The sequence below is a fragment of the Convolutriloba macropyga genome, chromosome 13 (assembly GCF_964194025.1).
Source record: "Convolutriloba macropyga chromosome 13, txConMacr16.3, whole genome shotgun sequence".
Classification (NCBI taxonomy): Eukaryota; Metazoa; Xenacoelomorpha; order Acoela; family Convolutidae; genus Convolutriloba; species Convolutriloba macropyga.
This window is the reverse complement of record NC_134480.1, coordinates 19,045,732-19,066,702: the sequence shown is the minus strand read 5'-3', so window position 1 is coordinate 19,066,702 and position 20,971 is coordinate 19,045,732. Positions and strand designations below refer to the sequence as shown.

Here is a 20,971-nt window from a genome sequence, read left to right as displayed (position 1 = left end):
CTTTTGTATATCATTTTGTATCTCAAGATTAAGTCCCAGAGACAAAATTCTTAGTTTAGAGATTTTTTCATAATAGTAACTCAACAAGAATTCAGTTTTGCTTATATATAATATACTTGAGTCATCGAAGGGTAATTATATAGCAATTTTTACCTCTTAATGTGCAATTCCCAAAGAAGAATTTCTAAACAAAAGTTGTTTCATTAGTGAAAATAACACAAAAATAATTTAAAATGTATCAACGTCTTCTCATAAAGATTATATGGGTCTTCAAAGGTCAATTGCAGATTATTTTTTATCTGATATGGTTCAAGTCCCGACGAAAATTTTTCAGTAAGTTGTTTGATAGATAAAATTTAACTCATAAAATGTATAAAAAGGGTAAAATTGATTTTACCGTAAAAAAGTGACCGTAGGCATAAAAGCTGACGGAGTTGTTGATGAACCAACAATAACGGCAAATTTGATGAGTTTATTTACCAACCACCAAAACCCAACCATAATCTGATTTGCAATATTGTCATCGAGTTGAATTGCTATTGAAATATGAATAAGCGTATTAGACGTGGGACGAAAATTATGAGGGTGGTAGTGACTAGTAAAGAGAAGAAGTTGGCGGATAAGGAATTGAAGATGCGGATTAAAGAATTGGATAGGGAGCGGTTGGTACTAGTAAGCATGGAGCAAATAGCCCGTGGGCAACAGCTATTTGCTGCCAGGAGTGATGAAGTAGAAACTGGGACGGAGACGAAGAAGGAGATGATAAGGGAAATGATGGAGAGGGAGCAGGCCAGGAGAAACTAAAACTAAACTTATATCTAGCTTCATCATCATCGTCATCATCATTATATCTATTTTCATCATCGTTGTCGTTGTTTTATATATGTATATAGTCCGGTTTTTTAAATTAATTTATTGTAGTTTTGGCTCCACTTTCCGTACGAGATTAACGTGACTAAATCCTTCGTCATTTACCGAGAGCGCAAGAAAAATAGCGGGAGCCGATGAGCCAGCGTGCGTGCCCGCATAACTTTCCCAGTGACCTTCTGGCTGTCCTGGTGAACTGACATAGATATATATAAATTGGTTGCGAGCGCTCGGGCAATCATTCGTAGGTCGGTCGAAGTGAGCTTGGTAACATCTTTGGTCGAGTTACTAGAATGTACTCCAAATGGGAAGATCAAATACGTGACGATTCGATCCTGTTTGTCGCAAACGTTTCACCCAATCTTCGATGACCCCATCGGAATCGAGACCCCCAGTAAGTACGACCGACAAAACTGAACATACACAATTGTGAGTGTAATGACTCGTACGTAAGGTTCTTACCTGAAACTGAGTGACATCGAGAGAATCCGAACTGAAAGAAATGTAGCTAAGTGATTACACATGTAATGTTAATTGGATATTTTCAATGATCGTGTTACTTACTTTTGCAACACTCGGGAAAGTGGTATAGTTGTATCCATTGGGATTCCTATTTGCTTACATATTCGCGCTACTCGGAGCCGATTAATGTGAACTGTAGGTCCACTCTTACGAACCTCGATACGAAGTTGGCACTTTTCGCACTGTGTCACAATTCGCTGTCAAAACGGACGTAATCTTTCGACGTGGTACCTGCCACGAGCCAAACGCTCAAGTTGCACGCGGTTAGGGTGACCTTTGTCTTGATGCACCTTAGGTAGCGTAGAGTATGCGTCTTCTCTGTGAAGCACTTGTTTCCCATTTTTGTAAAGTTTTTCGTCCCGGATAGTGAATAGTCGAAGCTTCGTCCGGAAATGGCGTTCTTTGCTAGTAAGAAGCTTTGAGGATGTCGCAGAGAGATTTTTGTAGTGCAATATCTTGTTATACTCACTGACGTCCATTATAACTGAAAGAATCTATAGTTTTACAAAATTCGTAATTTTGGCCGAATCTGAAAATGTTTACAAGTTGGGACCGAAGTTCTGTACACCACCCCGATTTTTTGAAGCCGAGATGGCTGAACCAAGCTGGGGTCACCATAACCCTAGGGAACGCCTAAGCTATTTACATACCAGTATTGGTAGTGCCAGTTTTACCCAGTACGGAGCTATTAACACTTATGTGGGGAAAAGTGATAATTTTTGGGGTAGAATCCGAAATTCGCAATTTTTGAGTTTAATGAACGCTATTCATATTAGAGAGTGCAATAAAGCCCTGAGCCTACGCCTGATTTGGTGGAAAACGAACCGTAACCCCTAAACCACCTTATGTAAACAAAAAACCCGGAAACACATATTTAGTAGGTAAAAAAGTATAAGTTGAGTTGTCGGCCATTTTGGTTATTTTTGCAATTATGTGTGTACCTTGTGACTAGGCCGTAAGCCTGCAACTGCCTAACCAATACTCAGTCCCCAGCCCCGGAATTCCCCTATGTAAACAAACTGCCCGTAATCCCAGAAAATCTCGGAACTTGTATAGGTGTCGTGACTTGTATGTTTTTGGCGGCCATCTTGACTGACCTCAATAAGTGCGTTTGGTATTTAACACATAACCATATTGCGGCATTGATATTACGGAATGTAAACAAAGTGGCCAATGGCATTGTAGAGAGCTGAATACTTATGTCATAATGACGGCTGTTTTTTTAAGCTAACAAATTGTTTGCTCAGTTTAGTATAAAAGCGGCTTACACTATAAGCGCAGCGCAGAAGTGGCAAATCGGGAACGATTTAATTATCGATTGTTTGGCATAGTTTGCCGATATTTTAGAGCAAGAGGCTCCAGTTAATCGAGATTAGGTGTCGTCGCGTTTAACTTTGCCGGAGCGATTGAGCGAGAAGCTCTGAATAGTCGCTGTTGTAGAGTGATAGTTATTTGGCAGAGTTTTGACTGTTAGTTCGAGCGGCTAGCTCAGTTAGCGTTCTAGCGTGATTCAAAGCGCTAGGTGACTAGTTAGTAGTGGAGCAATTGCTCTGAGAGTTTTCGAATTACGGCGTTTATCCCGGGTATATAATCGAGCCGTAGTTTATCGTTTCGCGGGATTTTGTGTTGATTTGTGCTTAAGCATTACTAGTCAGTACTCTGAGTAGTTCTTAAGTGTATGTTAGTTAGTGCTGTAGAATTGTTGTTACAGTTGTATAGCAGTTGTTGGATTGTTGCTTATTTAGATTTATAATTACTATTACTTTGTTTGATTTTTTATCTATGTGTTTTGTTAATTGAAAAGTTGCACTAACTGTTTGTTTTAGCCGAAGAGAGCAAGTAAACGGGGTGAAAAACAAGATCGATTCACCTAGCAAAAACCTTTCGAATTGTGAGATCTGGGCGCTAGTTCCCAATCTAGGCTGCCTAATAAAGTTCAGAATCTTACTAAACTTCTATTTTGCTCATATAGAGTTCATATGAGTCGTCAAAGGTCAATTGTACACCAACTATTTGATCTTGATGGGCACAACCCTGAGAGTTGTTTCTTAAATAATATTGTTTCAATAGCAAAAACTAACAAAAAAAATCATTGAAAAAGGCAAATTTTGCTCAAATGAAGTATATATACGAGCCAACAAAGGTCAATTATACATTATTTTTCCTTTGAAAATTCAATTCCCTTGAAACTTTATCAGTAAAAGCTTTTAATAAGTGAAAAATAACAAAAAATAACTTCAAAATACATCAAATTGTCTTTTAAAGCATGTAGTTCCTCTTAATATACGATTCGCGGTAAAAGGTTTCGTCATCAAAAATTGTTTTTCACTGAAAATTAACAAAGGATACGAAAAAAAAATTCAATGGTAAATCAGTTTGCTCTCGTGGTGTTGAGAAGAGATTATTAAATTGCTTCAAAAGTAAAAATTAACACAAAAATAGTTTGAAACTTCATTGATTTTAATCGATTTTTCTGCTATCGGTCATTAAACTTTGAAATTTTTCGATTCTTGAGGTGAAAAACGCAAACTTGTGATCTCTAAAATTTGGTGAAAAAACACAAACAATTATTAAACCACTGTTGTTATTTTAACCATCTGATATCTAAAAAATGCTAACCGTAAGAAGAGTGGTCGATTAAAGGAAATAAATAAATTTTCAAAACTGTCGGACAGCAGTAAATGAGACTTTATTCTTCACTATTAGACTACAAAATTATTTCCGAAACAAAAAAGAAATGATTTTCCGAAAAAAATAAAGGTCCCAATAGCCAAAACAACATTCCTCTTGTATCTTCACATAAAATGGGTTATTTGAAAGGTAGCCGTTTCTAGTTTACAGTAGAAATGATTGTCAAATATTGTATTTCTAAGAAAAATTATTACCACATTTCAGAAGTTTTTGTTTAAAAAGGAATATTTAAAAAATGAAATAAGTTTGTACTGCGCACGAACAAAAACATCATGGTTCGGGGGGCTGAAATGTGGATAAAAGATACAGCATAACTTTCATTCCCTCAGTACAACCTTCTGAATCGTTTAAAATTTGTTGTATTTTTTATTCCGTTTAATCCCAATTTAAAAAAAAAATGTTCTAAACATAAAATGCACGCTCAATTGTTTCTCAAAAAACAGACGAGTGTGATTAGATATTTGTTAAATGAGTATTCAAAAAATTTCTCACGAAACAAGAAAAAATTTCTGAGCTCTGCGAGAATTTTTTACAGCAACAGAATAACAGCATTTTTGAAATTGAATTTATTGCAAAAATTTGATTTGGTAAATGGGACATAGAGACACTATATTGTTTCATAAATTTAGCAAAGTAGTATTTCTCAGCTAATTTAAAGATTGAAAATTCGGGTCTTTCCCATTATAGCCCCCCCCCCCCCCCCAGCTTAGTGGGCATGTAACCTATAGCACCCCCAGATGAAAATTCATAACCACCTCTTTAACACAAAATCGGAAATCGATGTAGGCGAGCCACTGAAATTAATAACCACTTCTTTAACACAAAATCAGAAATCATTATAGGCGAGCCGCCGGATGATGACATGGGCTTGCCAATTATAATTGATATTAGTTGACTTCTCATAACCGCATTTCAGCTGCTACAGAGATAATACGAAATGGCTCCTTTGAACTTAATGAAAATTGTAGAAACCTGCAAACATAAATGGGAAACAATAGCATTCGATACTGCAACAAAACAAAAACTTGTAACCAACAATTGTAAGCATAAATGATGAATATAAATGTATGCTATAACTTAAATTTTTTTTGGAGGGGGGGGCTATAATTTTCTGGGGGGGGGGGGCTATAATGGGAAAGACCCGAAAATTCTTATCCGCTGATTTGAAAATCAAATTGAAAAACGCTTAGTTGTATAAATACTTTTGATAAAAATTTTGAGCGAAGAATTTGTCTGATCGAGTACAACTTTCCTTTTAGACGAAAAAAAAACTACTGTGACCATTGCCGGAAGAATTGCGTCAGGAAACAGAAACTGCTAAAACTTTGATAAAAATGCAACAGAGAAATATTTGAACAGGTTGGAAATTATGTAAGCCAAATAGGAGTGGAAATTTTCACTTGAGAACAGTTTATGGATGTGAGACGTACACGAATTGCTAGTCTTGTGCTATGATTTACGGCAGAATGTAATTATGTCAAAAACATTGATGTGAGTTTCACGGACATATCCTTGTATATTTGGCAAAATTTGAAAAAAAACATTTGGCAAAAGGGGTCTAAGCAATCATTTTGTTTTCAAGTTTTCAAGATATGGATACTGTCATTCAATGAGAGCGGAAAACAAATCGGATGCGGTTACCTTTTATACGGAGCATCTGAAAGACCTGAAAATCTTTGTAAGAGCTAATTGGTTGAATGTAGCTTTTTGAACATACAGTTACTCGTTTCCGGAAATCGTAAAGCCTGCGGATGACGCCAAATTCAGTTGACATTCAAACATGAGGAATAAGGTGGTTACAACAGAAATTAAAGATGATATCTTTGAGTTGATTGATAAATGAACATCTCAGTTAAAATTTTGCAGTCTGTGGAGGCGGGACCGATCAGAAAATTGACCAACTCACGCCCAAAAGAGGAAGCAGCTACATCGCTAAGCCAGCTGCCTGAGTTGGCAACGTCTTCTTGTTGATTATTTGAAACAATGACAACAACTATTTCGCAAAATAAGTGGTTGCTGGGTTGTATCACAAAAACAAGAAAATTGTTTTCTTGGTGTTTGTGACACACATTCCAAGGTATGAAAAGCAAAACAATTATCGTTTTTGGTCTCAAGAAATATAATTTTTTTCTTTTTTCTTGTCTAAAATGAATGCACAGAAACATATTTCACTGTTGGCACTGTTGGATGGATTTTTTGTCATTTTTGGGTTATAAAAACATTTTACGCACTCATGTCCTCCGTTTAAAGTTGCAATTTTTTATCAGATGACTACACGTGATTCAAAACAACATGTCACAGGAAAAAAGTAATTCATTTGGTGATCATAAGGCTGTTAATATTACGATGCCGACGATAGATTTAAAAAATTAGTTCAGAAACTGACTCAAAATATTTTACGTGTTTTTTCTTAATAACGTTAAAAAGATTTGCTAATTACGCTGACAAACATGTTCAATGTGACTAATTCAGTTTTGAAATAGAAAAATCAATCCGCGTGTTCCTTTTGGTTGGTTGGTAAAACGCGAAACAGCTCTCCGAGCAAAACAGAGAAAGACACCTAAACGGATGTCTCTTTTTCTGATGAAAAGCGCAAATAAATCAGAATACGAGATGCTTCATGTGTCAAAGAAACTTTAAGAAAAAAGTCTCCAACATGCTCGTTTCACTATAAGTTTCTAGTTTCCTACGCAGACCTTTACGTCAATTTTTTCCTCAACACTAGTTAATACGACGGTCAACACCTATTATGAGTAAACGTATTTCATGCTGTTGGTAAAACAGATGACGACAGGCTACTGTATGATAATTTGTGTTTATTGCCCAGCTTTTGTTGTTTTATTGAGGAGACTTGAATTAGTGGTGACAACACTTTAAACGAAGGACTACATTCAGTTTTTAGAATTATTCCAAATTATGCTTATAGTCTGCAGAGGAAAGGGTTTTTCCCTGACCTGTTTCTCCATAGTTTAAGAGAAACTCAAGAGTAACCTATCTTCTTGTTTTGACATCGAATTACAAAATTATTTTTCCAGACGAATCGGTAATTCGGTGGAGTATTTTCGGTATACTAATAGTGTCTAAATTTTGCTTGGATGTGTAAACTTCAATTTTCATCGAATTTGAATCTGAAAATTAATGTCATTCTTCTCGTTGATGTATTTGGAAAGCACAGGAAACTGTATGAACAAGTATTTGGCTTAGATCCTTGCCATTTTTTTAGTACAGCCAATACAATATGGGATAAAATGTTTAAATCAACGCCTGGCCATATTAAAGCTTTTTGGCATATAAGAAAAATTAGTGCTGTGTCAGCAAGCTATCCAGTAGAAATGAATGGCACTGGTAGGAAAACCATTTATTCCTCTTGCAACAAACACAATTTTTGGAAGGTCACCAATTTTCAAGATAATCTTGTCGGGATCACTCTTATCTTTTAAGAGATCAAGTTGAAAAAAGCCAACCTATCTGGGTGCCGCTATCCTAGATCTGTCATAATACATATGTACAGGTTCAATTAGAAACAAAAGATTGTCTGTGTGGCACGATTTTCTTACTTTTGAAATTGAAACAGAATAAATATACAAAAATTTTGTGCAGCAGAAGCTTATAATTGATTTGCGGGTTTAGCCTTAAGTCACTATTTGCATAGTAACGTCAACAAAAAGGTGCCACTAAGGTTATCAAATGACCTGAACGATGACATTGTGAATGACACTTTTTTCTGAAGACAAAAAACAAACTCAAGAAAGTTTGCTAACAGTCCAGCTGCGTGCGAACCGTGAGAGCAAACTTGCGAAGAAGATACAACATAGTGCTAAGTTCAGAGATGTGCTGAAATCTAATTCGCCTTTGAGAAATCTAAAAACATCTTGAACTATTGATAAACACAGTCTTCACATAATAGAGTGTAAAATATACTAGAAGAGAAGTGGAAATTGAGGGTGAAAAGTAATAGAGAAGTAAAAAAGCCTTAAAAACTTTTGAAATGAAACGTTCCTACCAATGTAATGTGTTCGCTTACTTGCTTATGGTCAATACAAAATTGATCACAAACGATAACTGCCAATTAGATTGAACTCTGACGTCCTACATTGAGATGAATGAATGTGAAACAATCGAAAACTTAACTGAACAACTGTATAGTGGGATTGAAGAATCTTCCTGTTTTCTACCTGATCCTGACTTCTGGAACTTTTTTTAAATTGAAAAAAAATTTCGACAAAATAAAAGATTTTGATGACGATCTCAGGGACAAAACGTTCTCATTATGTACACGTATGGATTTCGTTGGACAGGAAGAGCCGCATGCAAAGAAGCGACGCTTACCCAGCAGACGCTCATTTTTGAGGAAACTGCACAACTTCGCAGTGTGTGGTCCCAAGAAGTATCGACGATCAGAATTAAAAACCTGTGACCGCTACGCGCAGGAGCTTATTGTGACAGTACCAGCTCTAGTAAGGGTTGCTGCCAAACTCAAACCCTGCTGGGAGTCTGAAGAAGTACCTAACATGAAACATCCGGACACTTCCAAGATGATGACGGATAAGCAGTGTTGAAAGGTTCCATCTAAAAGACTAAGCAGTGACTTAAAATAGAATGTTTTGTCTTTAGATTTTTTGAGGTGTTTGTTCCTAACAGTTTTTTAATTGTTCATACTTGACTTTAAAAATTGAATTTCTTTTTTACTGTTTTCTTTTCACCAAAAAAAGAACTCCAATTTCCGTCACAAAAAACGGTCGTTTTGTTTCTTATTATCCCCGTTGGGATACAAAAAAAGTGGACAAGAAATTTCTTCGGCGAATTTTGATTAAATAACCCTTATACCTTATAAACAAAGAAGGAATCGAACCTGTCTACTTTCGTCAAAATGGGATTATGGTAAGTCCTTTAGATAATAGCAATACTAACATATAATGAACATCTGCCAGGATCTCTTCATTCGCGCGCAATTGTCGATCACGTTTGTGTAAACGTGCAGAAAGTGTGTCTCGGAGTACTGGCTTCTTACTGCTCACAATCACAAAGATATAGGATCAATTTTTCAGCTGCAAACAAAAAATTATTTTTTTGTCCGAAATTGACATTTTAAGTTTATCTCGAACAAAGTTCGGAGCGATTATAGTAAGCGCGTGTGTGTATTCTTCGTGCAAAAATCTTGCTGGACTGTTTTTGTTTTAAACCCTTGGCTAGAATTTTAAGGAGAATTCTGTCTGTTTAGTGTTTCTGTTTTGGAGAGAGCTTTTCGAGCCTAGTTTTTTTAGCTAGTGCTCTGCTCAATTCTCCTATAGTTGTTTGTTTGTAACTCCGCCGTAGCCGGTCCCCAGCCCGGTTGAGAAAAGGAGGAGGGGAACACACCCAGAACATACTGGAAAATCTCAAAAAGTTGATTTTTTCAATCAACTTGAGATAATTTTCCGACAGTACTTTATAAAAAAGATGTAAAAAAGTGTATGGTGCAGACGTTAGCTCGCCTATGATAAAGTTTCTAGCTCGTCTGTGGGCTGAAGGTGGCTCGTCTATGTTGCAGAAGTGGTGCGTCTATGGGACAGTTTTTGGCTCGTCTATGTTGCAGAGTTGGTGCGTCTATGGGGCAGTTTTTGGCTCGTCTATGGGGCAGACTTTGGCTCGACCGTAAGTACTTGGTGCGTTTATGTTGCTCGTTCAAAAAAATTCCTCGCCTGTGTATGTTTGAACGCACCATACCCCCTGTGTGCGTTCAAAAACGGTCTGCGTCATAAACGAGCACAAACGATAACCTCGACCTGGGCAGTTGAGAGATTTGAGTTTGTTTTTGTCCTCACAAACTCGTAAAACTCCAAAACAGTGGGAGTCCGAGTTTCAGCAAGACTTATGTGTGCGTTTAACAAAGCTGCTCGGTGAAGCTTTCGGGATATTCATAGTTTACGTAGCAATTGAATGCCTCTTGGCTCCTCAGTTTTTGTCCCTCAGAGTCCCTTCACCCATAGTCGCCCTGTTCCTGAGCTAGCTACAACAATAATCAACAGCTCACCTGTCGTCAGGAGCAAGTTGTACGGCGTTAGCCGGTTTATGTTTTATTGTAGCTTGAGCCAACCTGCAGCTTCAGCTGATGAATTATCTATAGCTCGTTTTGTCAAAGTCCAAAAAAGATTCAATACATGAAAAATTGTATTCCCCAGACATTTGAGAACTTTTATCTTTTAAGATCTTACCAATTTCCTACAAAATTGTCTTATAAGTACTTATAAGATTATGCATCGCCTGACTAAGTCTTTGTAATACGTTTTATCAGGTCTTACACGATAAAAAATTTTTATCAGGTCTGATAAGATCCTATGCGATAAAAGTTTACTTTTGTCAGATATTACAAGATAAAAATTCTGCCTTATAAGATCTTACACGGTAAAACTTCTGCCTGACAATAATTGTTTATTGTGTAAGATCTTATATGAATCTTATAAGATCTTGCAAGATAAACATTCGGAAAGCTATGGCTCATCTTTTTGATAAGATTTTTAGCAGATCTTATACGATAAAAATTCTTAAATTATGACATGTTCTTCAAATTGAAGACATGTCGGGGTTGTTTTCAAGCAGTAGCCAGAAAGCTACATCTTCCAAAAGTTAAGTGTCAGAGCAACAAAGAGAAATCTATCTTATATATTGTCTTTTGAGCCTTACAAGATATGAAAAATTTTTTTCGAGTGTTAGGGGCTTTTTCTGAGGCAGTAATTATCAAACTAGACTGTAAAAATTTCTTCGAACACGAACTATCTTGGACTGCTAAGTTTAGCCATAGTACCTATTTAGGACTCAGAATAAAACTGCAGTCAAATTTGAATCAGCAAACATTTTTTGTTTCAAAACTCGTTAGTTGACCGAATATTTTCTACTTTCATAAGAATTTGACTACGTTATACGGTTATATCGATATGATTAAAATATGTCCTATCAGATCTTACACGATAAAATTTTAGCCTCAGATAAATTTTTATCGTGTAAGATCTGATAAGATACTTATCAGTCCTTATAAGATAACAATTCGGCAAAATTGAATTATTATCTTACAAAATCTAATAAGATTCTTATCAGATATTATAAGATAACAATTCAGTAAAATTGAATTATTATCTTATAAGATCTGATAAGTATCTTATCAGATCTTACACGATTAAGCTTCACGTAGGGCAGAATTTTTATCGTGTAAGACCAGATAATATCTTACACGATATAGATTTTAATCAGCATCTTATCAGATCTCACACGATAAAAATTCCAGAATCACTGGGGTTTACACTTAAAGGCAGTTGTGGGAAGACAGAATCACAAAATTTATGTTACCATGAGACAGATTTTATTTCAACTTTGAGTCGATCTATTGAGTTCTATGAATCAAGTAAACGTCTCTTTGGGAGAATTACAGGGCTCGTGCTTCAAAATAAGAAGCAGCTAATCTCTTGAAGCAGCAGGAATATGACTGGAATCTGTGCAACAAATGCAATCCGAAAGTGTATTTAATGTCTGGGAGGTTAAACTCTCTCAGGTTAATTTTTTTGGTATATTAACGAATCCAAAATGCAAAGTGATTCGTCTATTTATTGTGATTAAAATATATGGCTCAAAACTAAATCCAAAAATTGACCATTCAAAATATATATGCGGACATTCGAGCTCTGTGTAAGTTTAATCTATGAAAAACAGCTGTTTGAAAAAAATGAGAAAAGCTTCTCAATTACTTTAAGGCACATTTTTGAGAACCTATTCCGATCGGTGGTGTCACTTTGCAGTTATTTTTGGAGAAACCTTAGAGTTTTTTAATTATTTTTCCGACAAATATGAGGGGTTTTTGGATGCAATTTTTATTGTGTTGTTTTGTAATTTATTCCACCCATTCCTTACATTTTGCAAAACAAAATTCTTGAAAAAAAATGTTTTGTATAAGACTCTTTTACTGTTTCTACTAAATTGCGGAAAAAACGATAATTTCCGAATTTGATACATGTTTCTTCACGTCTCGCGGAATCCAAGTTTTATGACCAGAGACTACGTGTTACATAGCTTTCTGCTACCATAACTTTGCTAACTAGTATTGAAAAGTGGAAAATGAATTAGGAACAAAAAAATAATTAGATGAAGCAAGATTTTCATTTTACAAGAATTCCGCTGAAACGTCCGCTGAGTGAAACTCATAATTAAATTTTTTTTCAGAATCGACAAGATACGATTTACGCTGAAGAAAAAATTATCGTACTTTGATATCAATTTCTAGGATCGATGTTTAGACGAAACGTAATGTAAGAAATGCGGAGTGAATATAAACAATTTCACCACAAAATTTTTGTTGCATTTTGTTTGCGTCTTCTTGAATCATTAATTACAATTAATTATATTGCACTATAAAATAAATGTAATGTAACTAGACTGAAGAAATATTTCGATGTTTCTTTGAATAAATATTAGGTACAGCAAAATAATAGAAAGGAGTAAGTACTCTTTTCAAGAGTTAAGGGAAAATATAAAAAGGGAAAAATAAAAATATTTTTCAGACTCTGTTCTTAAAATAAAAAATAACTTTTCCATGTAACGATTTTCGTAATTCTTCTCATCGGGCGACACCATAATCTTGAACGTATCCAGGGTTGACCTGAGTAACAGTGGGGGGATAGATTGCGATCTGTCCAGGGTACTGGACCTGCATAGCTGGGTTGTACGCAGGGGGCATCGGGGTAATTGCAGTAGCCACACTGTAGTTCACAGCTGGTGGAACCTGCATACCCTCAGCTCTTTGCCCTAAAATAAAAAAAATGTTTTTTTGCCGTTTCGGTCCTCTGATTAATGATTTTATATATAATTATTTGGATCCTTTTATTTTCTCGGAACTATTTGCAAGCCATTTAATGTGTTCATGAAATAACGATAATTGATTCGAAATTATTCCATATCATAAAAGAACACGCAGAGCCAAGCGCGTCGTTTGACGTTAAATACTGGCTGGATATTACTGGGAGTTCAGTCAAGTTGTTCCGAGAAATTATGCAGAGCAATAGTTACTACTATATTCCATTCCTCCCGCAAAAAGAGGGATTGTTGTCGAGAAAATTACCAGAAAATATCATTTATAATGGGAAACGTATTGGAAAGGAAATGACCGTAATTTTTTATTTCTCTAGAACTCGATTACCTTTATAATAATCTTCATTTGTATAGAATCCTCCAAAGATATCCGATTGCGTAAAAAATGAAGCTCGCGAGCAACATCGAACAATTTAGCAGCTCGTCACTGCTATGTCCAGCCATAGCTACAGAAGATGAGCAAAAATCAGTTTCCCATTTTTAACTTCTCTCAAACAAAGTTTGCATTGATTCCCGTACCATACCTACAGAGACGATCAGGCCTGATTCAGAAAAAAATCAGAGAAGGAAATTCAGAGTCTGATCAGGTCAAATACAAGGCCCCAAGTCTTGGGAGTGAAATTCACGAACTTTCACTGCAAACGATTTTTTTACTGAAAACGTGTAATTGAGTGTCAAATTTGTCAGAAAGTTGCCCTCATTAAATGAAAAGTATCGGATCTTCATGATGTCAATCTTAGCTCAGAGAAACGCAAGATTTCGGTTCTGTTGTGCCCAGAAAAACCCAAGTCTTGACATCTCTCTCTGCCCAGCGAGGTCCCAAGTCTTGGATACGCTACCCGAGTCTTGGCATCTCTCTGCCAACAATTGGCCTCTGGAAAATCTCTGAAATAGACGTGATAGGTTCTGGGGGCTCAGTACGGGTTTCATTATTGCACGTGGTCCTTTTTATGTGATTTTTCGTACTGTCGGTTTTCAATTTAATTGTTTGTTTGTCTGCCTATTTGACATTTCTTCCTCGAAAACGGGATAAATTGGTAAATTCTAGAGGCCATTATATTGCTGAGCAGAGTTTTAGAGCTTTATTAATCTCTGATTTTACAAATCACCGAAGCTCGAGACCAACCTCCTATGAGACCCCCCGATTCCACTCGACCCTCCCCCGGTGCTAGCCGCAACCAAATGCATTCTATTATTCTACTCCGTTTCTTTGTTCCGACCCCACTTGTTGGGGGGAGGAACTATATACTCAAATGGGTTTTTTTTTGTTCCGTGAATTTTGGCCGACCGATATATTCATCGTAGAGAAATGTACGTGGTATCATTAAAAAGCTCGTCCAGCGTAGAATTCGAAATTAAAAAAGATTTGTTTTTAATTTCGTTTTTTTCGAGGAGTTATCGAGGTTTAAATTTTCATGTGAACACTGGATATTTGGTTCACTTTTGTTCACTTTTACCGTAATTTTCGTTCGAATTAACGTTTTTTCTACGAAAAATTTAATTCAAAACTAGATTTCACGCCAAAAAGTAAATCAATTTTAGGTTTTTAATAGACGAAAGGAGATAATAAAGACTAGCCCTAGTCTTAGAGGGAAGTTTAATATATAAAAAAAAATTCGAATTAGGTTTGGGGAGCTCTTTTTTTAGAAAATTTTGCAAATTTTTTTGTTTTTTCAAGTCACCTAGAGACTACTAGACACTTTTAATATCGAAGTTCCGTTAATGACAAACCTCTTTTACGATCAAATGAAGCCCAATGAACAAAAAATTTGTTTCGAAGGGATCGCTCATGTTTTTTTTTGGACTCGTATCTCAAATTTCGTTTTTTCAAATGAAATTTTGATTTATTTTTTGAGGTTTTACTAAAGCTTTATAATCCTATGGCATAAACTTGTTGACTAAAGGTGCAATAGATTTGCTAATGAGCATTAAGTGAACCTATCTAGTGCTGTGAGTGGACAGCTAATGGCTGTTAAGACTTTGAAAATAAATTTTCGAAAGTTTTTTAAAATTAGTAACTCATAAACTTTTTTTGTGAACTGTAAGTTCGTCTCAGTAAAAACAGGATTGAACACCTTCATACCACTGCAACATAAGTTAATCTCATTGGCGGCTTTATCAAATAAATATTGGTTATACGTCTTCAATGCCACAAGATTTCAAATTTTAAAAAAAATTTTTTGGACATTTCGTTTTATTGGTTCTTTTTGAAATCTTATCACGTCATCCTAATATTGATGGCTACATCTTCCTTTAGTGAAGACGTCCAAATGATCATAGATAAAATTTTCCGAGAAAAAAATTTGGTATAAATAACTTCAATACTTTCTTCTCCCATTTTTCTAAAGAAATTTTGGTTTTTGCCTGTATTTGTTGTTTCTTTTCATAGTCATAAGACATATTGTGATGTCTTATTGATTACCTAGGCATCATAAACATCCTTGTATTCACATCGTGGCATAGCTGAGCGTATTCATTGAATTCCTATGAAAGCTTTTGAGTTTAATGGCTGTTAAGACTTTAAAAACAATTTTTTTAACATAAATCAATCTTAAACTTAATTTCGTGGATTGTAAGTCAGTGTCGGTAATGACAGAACCACTTTTTTTCTACATCAGCAACAATTTATCCAGTTAGCGGTTTTGTCTTCTAACTATTGGTTTTTTTGACTTCGGTGCACGAGTTTTCATAATTTTTATAATTTTTGGATTTTTTTAGTAATTTTGGTTCCTTTTGAAATCGTATTACATTATCCTAATATTGATAGCTCCCATTGGCTTAGTGAAGACGTTCAATGGATCGTTGAAAAAGTTTTCAGAGAAGAAAGCTTATGGTTTAAATAGCTTCGACACTTTCTTCTCTCAATTTTCTACCGAACTTTTGGATTTTGCCTGTTTTTGTTGTTCTTTTCATTGTCAATGACTTGTTGTAATGTCTAATTGATAAATTTTGAATGGCAAACATCCTAGTCGTCACATCATTTAGGCATAATTTAGCGTATTAAATGCCTTCCGTTGAAAGCTGTAGAGTTTTTTGATTTTGATACTATCGGTTTTCTCAAAAGTTTCGTGGTTTTGATGTATTTTTCTTTGCCATACGACTTATTGTGATGAGTTATTGATGTCACATGAATGAAACCTATGATTGCTATTTCATCGAGGCAGAATTTAGTGTGTTTAATTAACTTAAAATGTAGCATTCTTTTTAAAATTCAAACATCTATTTTTGTTATCTTTTCATTTGGTTGACAGTTAAGTAAAAAATGTAGATGAGCTCGGGTCGGAACATCATGTGCGAACGCACATTAACGAGCCGCCTTGTCTTGTCTAAGTTCACCCAGCAGAAAATTGTATAAAACAAACCAGTTACGTTTTCCTTAGGACAATATATTTAGGAAAAGTTATAGTCTACTCCGGTAGTTGCAACTGCAGATTGCAGAAACTTCCAGCTTGTAGGGATGTCAATAGCCTTCAATCGTCTTGTTCCGGTTGTTTCAATTTGTGCATCAAGAGGCTAGGCTTCGATATTTTTTGCCCATGACACTCAATTGTAATAACCTCACGAAATGATTGAAATATAAATGCTGACATCTCCAGAATTTATACGGTCACCCAATCTGTGAGGAGCATTTTAACAAACTTGCCCAATAAACTAACCCCATGAGAGGAGGCAGTTTGATAGAGACAGTTTCTTTTCCTTTTTGACTCGCCCATTTAGTGGGAAGATCAAACGAATAAAAACGCTAGGTTCCAACAAAAAACAACAAATGTCCGAAAATCCTTTTTTTGTCAAAAAAGATGAGAAGGTTAGGAGAAATGAATGAAGAAAAATATAAGAGGCAGGCATTAACTGTAAACTGTATAAATTGAGCTCTGATTTTGTAAATAATATATGCGCACCTGTTAATGAACTGTGTGAGGATTCTCATTGCATTTTAACATCATCGGGTCTCTGCTTCTAGTTATAGTTAACATAGAACCCCTCCCAACTACCGATGGAAAGTATGTTTTTATTTGTCAAACGGATTTGCATGAGGAGAAATATAGTAACCAATTTTACCTTCTGTGGGAAAACATTTGGATAAATGTAAACAAACTACTCTAAAAATTTAAACAAACTACTCTAAAAATGTTTTTTTCCCTAGATGTTGGAAAGATAAATTGGAGATCATTTTATTTATCAGAAAACCCTGAAATCATGTATAAAAACTTTTGCTCGTCATTGGAAACGGTAATTAAAAAGCATGCTCCACAAAAGACCGTCTTCATACGCCATGACAAGCCTAAACTAACGCTACATCAAAAATGGATATCAAAAAACACAGTAAAAAAGTTTGCAAAGACATCAAATAATAACAACAAAAATGTTTTGAAGCAAGAAAATGAAAAACATCTGCTTGATATGTTCCAAAACTTAAAAAGTGCAAGAGAAAGGTGGAATTTTATCAACGAAATCAGAAACTGTGAAAAAACACAGACAGAAATACCAAGACTCAAAAACAGTTTTGGAACGGTTTTGACCAATGGAAATGATATTGCCAATCTTCTCAACTATAAATTTTCAGCATTAGGTGAATATTTTGGTAAAAAAGAACAGTATCAATTTTGTAATAATCCGGCACGCCACAGTAACAAATTTATATTCAGGTATACGACAACCAAGGAGATATTTGATATACTCAACAATTTAAATGTTAAAAAACCGTTGGGTCCATCACTCATTCCAGCTTGGGCTTTAAAAGATGCAAGAGAACACATAGCTGAACCTCTCTGTTTTTTGTTTAACCAATTCTTAACTGAACAACGCTTTCCTGACCACCTTAAGCGTGCCCACGTGTTGCCTCTTTTCAAGAAAGATGATCCTGAAGATCCGATAAATTATCGACCAATTTCGCGTACTGGAGCTCTAGCTAAAATTTTCGAAATCCTTCTTCGAGATCAAATATTAGCTTATTTAGAGAAGAATAAGTTGCTTGCAACAACACAGTTTGGATACAGAAGAAAAGTGTCAACTACAGATGCTCTTTTATATTGCACTGAAAAAATCAGATATGATCTCAATAAAAAAAACATCGTCACAGGAGCTTTTTTAGACCTATCTAAAGCTTTTGATTCGATATCACATCCTACTCTTCTGTACAAAACTAAACTTTTAGGTTTTAGTGCCCAAGCAAACACAATTCTAAAATCTTATCTAGAAAACCGTGTGCAAAAAGTCAAATTCTCGAAGTATGAATCAAATTGGATAGCACTTAACCGTGGAGTACCACAAGGTACTGTGCTAGGCCCACTGCTTTTCAACATATATGTAAATGATATGAAAGATGATACCGATGTGAATTCTAATATAATCCAGTACGCTGATGATACTTTTATGTTTTGCAGTGGAAAAACAATTTCTGAATCAAAGTTACATCTTGAAAAAAGTATTGCTAAACTCATTCTCTTTTTCAGGAAAAATGAGTTAAATGTAAATGAAAGCAAAACCGAATTCATTATTTTTGGAGCCCCTAAAAGAAACAAAATCGAAGAAATAGTTGTTAACGGATGTACAGTTCTCGAGAAAAAAGTTGTGAAATACTTGGGAGTTCATATTTACTGTAATCTTTCTTTTGATGAAGAAATAAAAAATGTACTAAGAAAAATGGCTGTTGGCATAAAGGTCATTTACTCCATCAAAAATATATTTCCTGAAAAAACTAGATCTGCTTTACTGAACGCTCTTGTTTTAAGTCATCTGCATTACCCAATTGTTCTGTTCTCAGGTCTTAAAAAATCACTTCGAGTTACTCTAAATAAACAATTGAACTGGGGAATAAAGGCATGTTTCAATAGAAGCAAATTTGACAGGACCACTGATCTCAAGGTTAAACACAAAATCTTACCAGTAGAATACCTCATAAAATATCGGGTTATTATATATTTTATAAAGCTTCTAAAAGCAGATCTACCAGCTTTCGATGAACTCAAGTTAGCCACCCTAAGTGCTAAAATGAATGATCGTACAAACAAGCTGTCATTTGGAGCAAACCAAAAAACAAATATAATGCAAAACTGTTTTTCAAAAAAAGCAATCGACTGGTATAACAATTTGCCTCTCACCTTGAGGCGGAATATCCCTAAAAAGCGGGCTCTCAAAACTACAATAAAAAATCATTTCTGGAATGAGTTTCTAAAAGACCCAACGGTTTCTGAATTGAATTCTAATCTCAAATCTTTCAAGTTCAATCTTAATTTGATTTAGTTTTAGGGTGTCTTTTATTCTTCTATGAAATGTTAATTGGAGGATTAGCATTTTTTAAAATATTCTCTTTTCTCGAAAATGTTAATTGTAGAATTAGCATTTTTAAAAAAATTTTTCTCAATTATAATTCATCTCTCTTAATTTGTCGATATTTTAGCACATTGTAAATTTAATACAATTTTAAACTTTCACAATATGTGACGTTTGTTTCATTTATACTTCTTAACACTACATTGCCTTTAAACTATGTTCTGTATTTTATAGTTCATACTCAAAGGAATTAACAATGTTTTTCTTTTTTTTTCTTTTTATGTGTATGAATAAAATAATTATGTTGTTTCAAGTTTCATAACATTTATACATGTGTGCAAACAACTTCATAAGAGTGATAAGTGTTCTATACCCTTGCTCTATACCTATTGTGACATTACGTGCCAACAAACTTTGCTTGCTTCACTGCTTGACAGAACTGAAATTATTGACAAAAAGCGTCTCTTATTTTTAATAAAATGATGTTTTGTATACGTTTTGGATCTTCGTTAAAATCACAAGCTCAATAACATTTTAAAATTTTTCAGTTTTTTTAGCGCAAAATCAATGTAATCAGTGTTTGTGCTTACCGGAAAAAACTTCCGCAATGCGCAACATACATGGCTTTCATTTGCATTTTTTTTTCACCATTGAATAAATTAATCACGTTGAAGCAAACAAGCTCTCTGTATTTTTTATAAATTATACTAAAAAGCATCGGGAAAAGTCGTTTGTGAACTAAACCAATATTGGCCCATACAAATCTTTTTTTTCTATGAGAAATAATGTTTTAGTTTCTGTTTCAACTTCTCAGTATTTCAATGTTACGTGAACCAATAGTTTAGAAGAATTTAAGTCGTGCAAAATTCTTACCGCCTTGTGACTAGCAGGATCTTCGAAAATTAAGCACAGTCAAAATGACAATTTTCCCTCGACCAAGCTGAGATCCTCGTTAAAAATCAAATGAAGAACAGTTTTGGTAATGAAAATAATTGGCGAGACATATTATGCTCATAAAAATTCCCAGGTAGAAACAAATAACCTATAATACAGATTCAGTTGCAATCCACATTCCAACTATCTACCAATACAAAAAGTTTTCAGTTTATTCACTTTATTCAGTTTATTCAGTTTATTACAGGAAAACACTTTCGCAATGCGCAACATACATGGCTTTCATTTGCATTTTTTTCACCATTGAGTAAATTATTCACGTTGAAGCAAACAAGCTCTCCGTATTTTTTATAAATTATACTAAAAAGCAACGGGAAAAGTCGTTTGTGTACTAAAACAATATTGGCCCATACAAATCTTTTTTTCTATGAGAAATAATGTTTTAGTTTCTGTTTCAACTTCTCAGTATTTCAATGTTAGTATAAAATCACAAGCTCAATTCCATTTTAAAATTTTTCGATGATTTTTAGCGCAAAATCAATGTAATCGGTGTTTGTGCTTACCGGAAAACACCTTCGCAATGCGCAACATACATAGCTTTCATTTGCATTTTTTTCACCATTGAATAAATTATTCACGTTGAAGCAAACAAGCTCTCTGTATTTTTTTTAAAAATTATACTAAAAAGGAACGGGAAAAGTAGTTTGTGGTGTACTAAACCAATTTTGGCCGATGCAAATCTTTTTTTCTATGAAAAATAATGTCTTATTTTCCCTTTCAACTTCTCAGTATTTCAATAATACGTGAACCAATAGTTTAGAAGAATTTAAGTCGTGCGAATTTCTTACCGCCTTGTGACTAGCAGGATCTTCGAAAATTAAGCACAGTC

The 20,971-nt window shown here is 34.8% G+C and overlaps 1 protein-coding gene across 1 annotated transcript in view; it reads right to left on the bottom strand.

Moving 5' to 3' along the window:
- Window positions 1–12,352: 12,352 nt before the first annotated feature.
- The window catches only part of LOC142351894 (uncharacterized), a 37,325-nt gene continuing 28,706 nt past the window's right edge, over window positions 12,353–20,971 (bottom strand). The window contains exon 5 of the mRNA XM_075404150.1: window positions 12,353–12,852. Coding sequence (XP_075260265.1) covers window positions 12,665–12,852 — 188 coding nt within the window. The 3' untranslated portion in view covers window positions 12,353–12,664. The remainder of the gene's footprint in view (window positions 12,853–20,971) is intronic.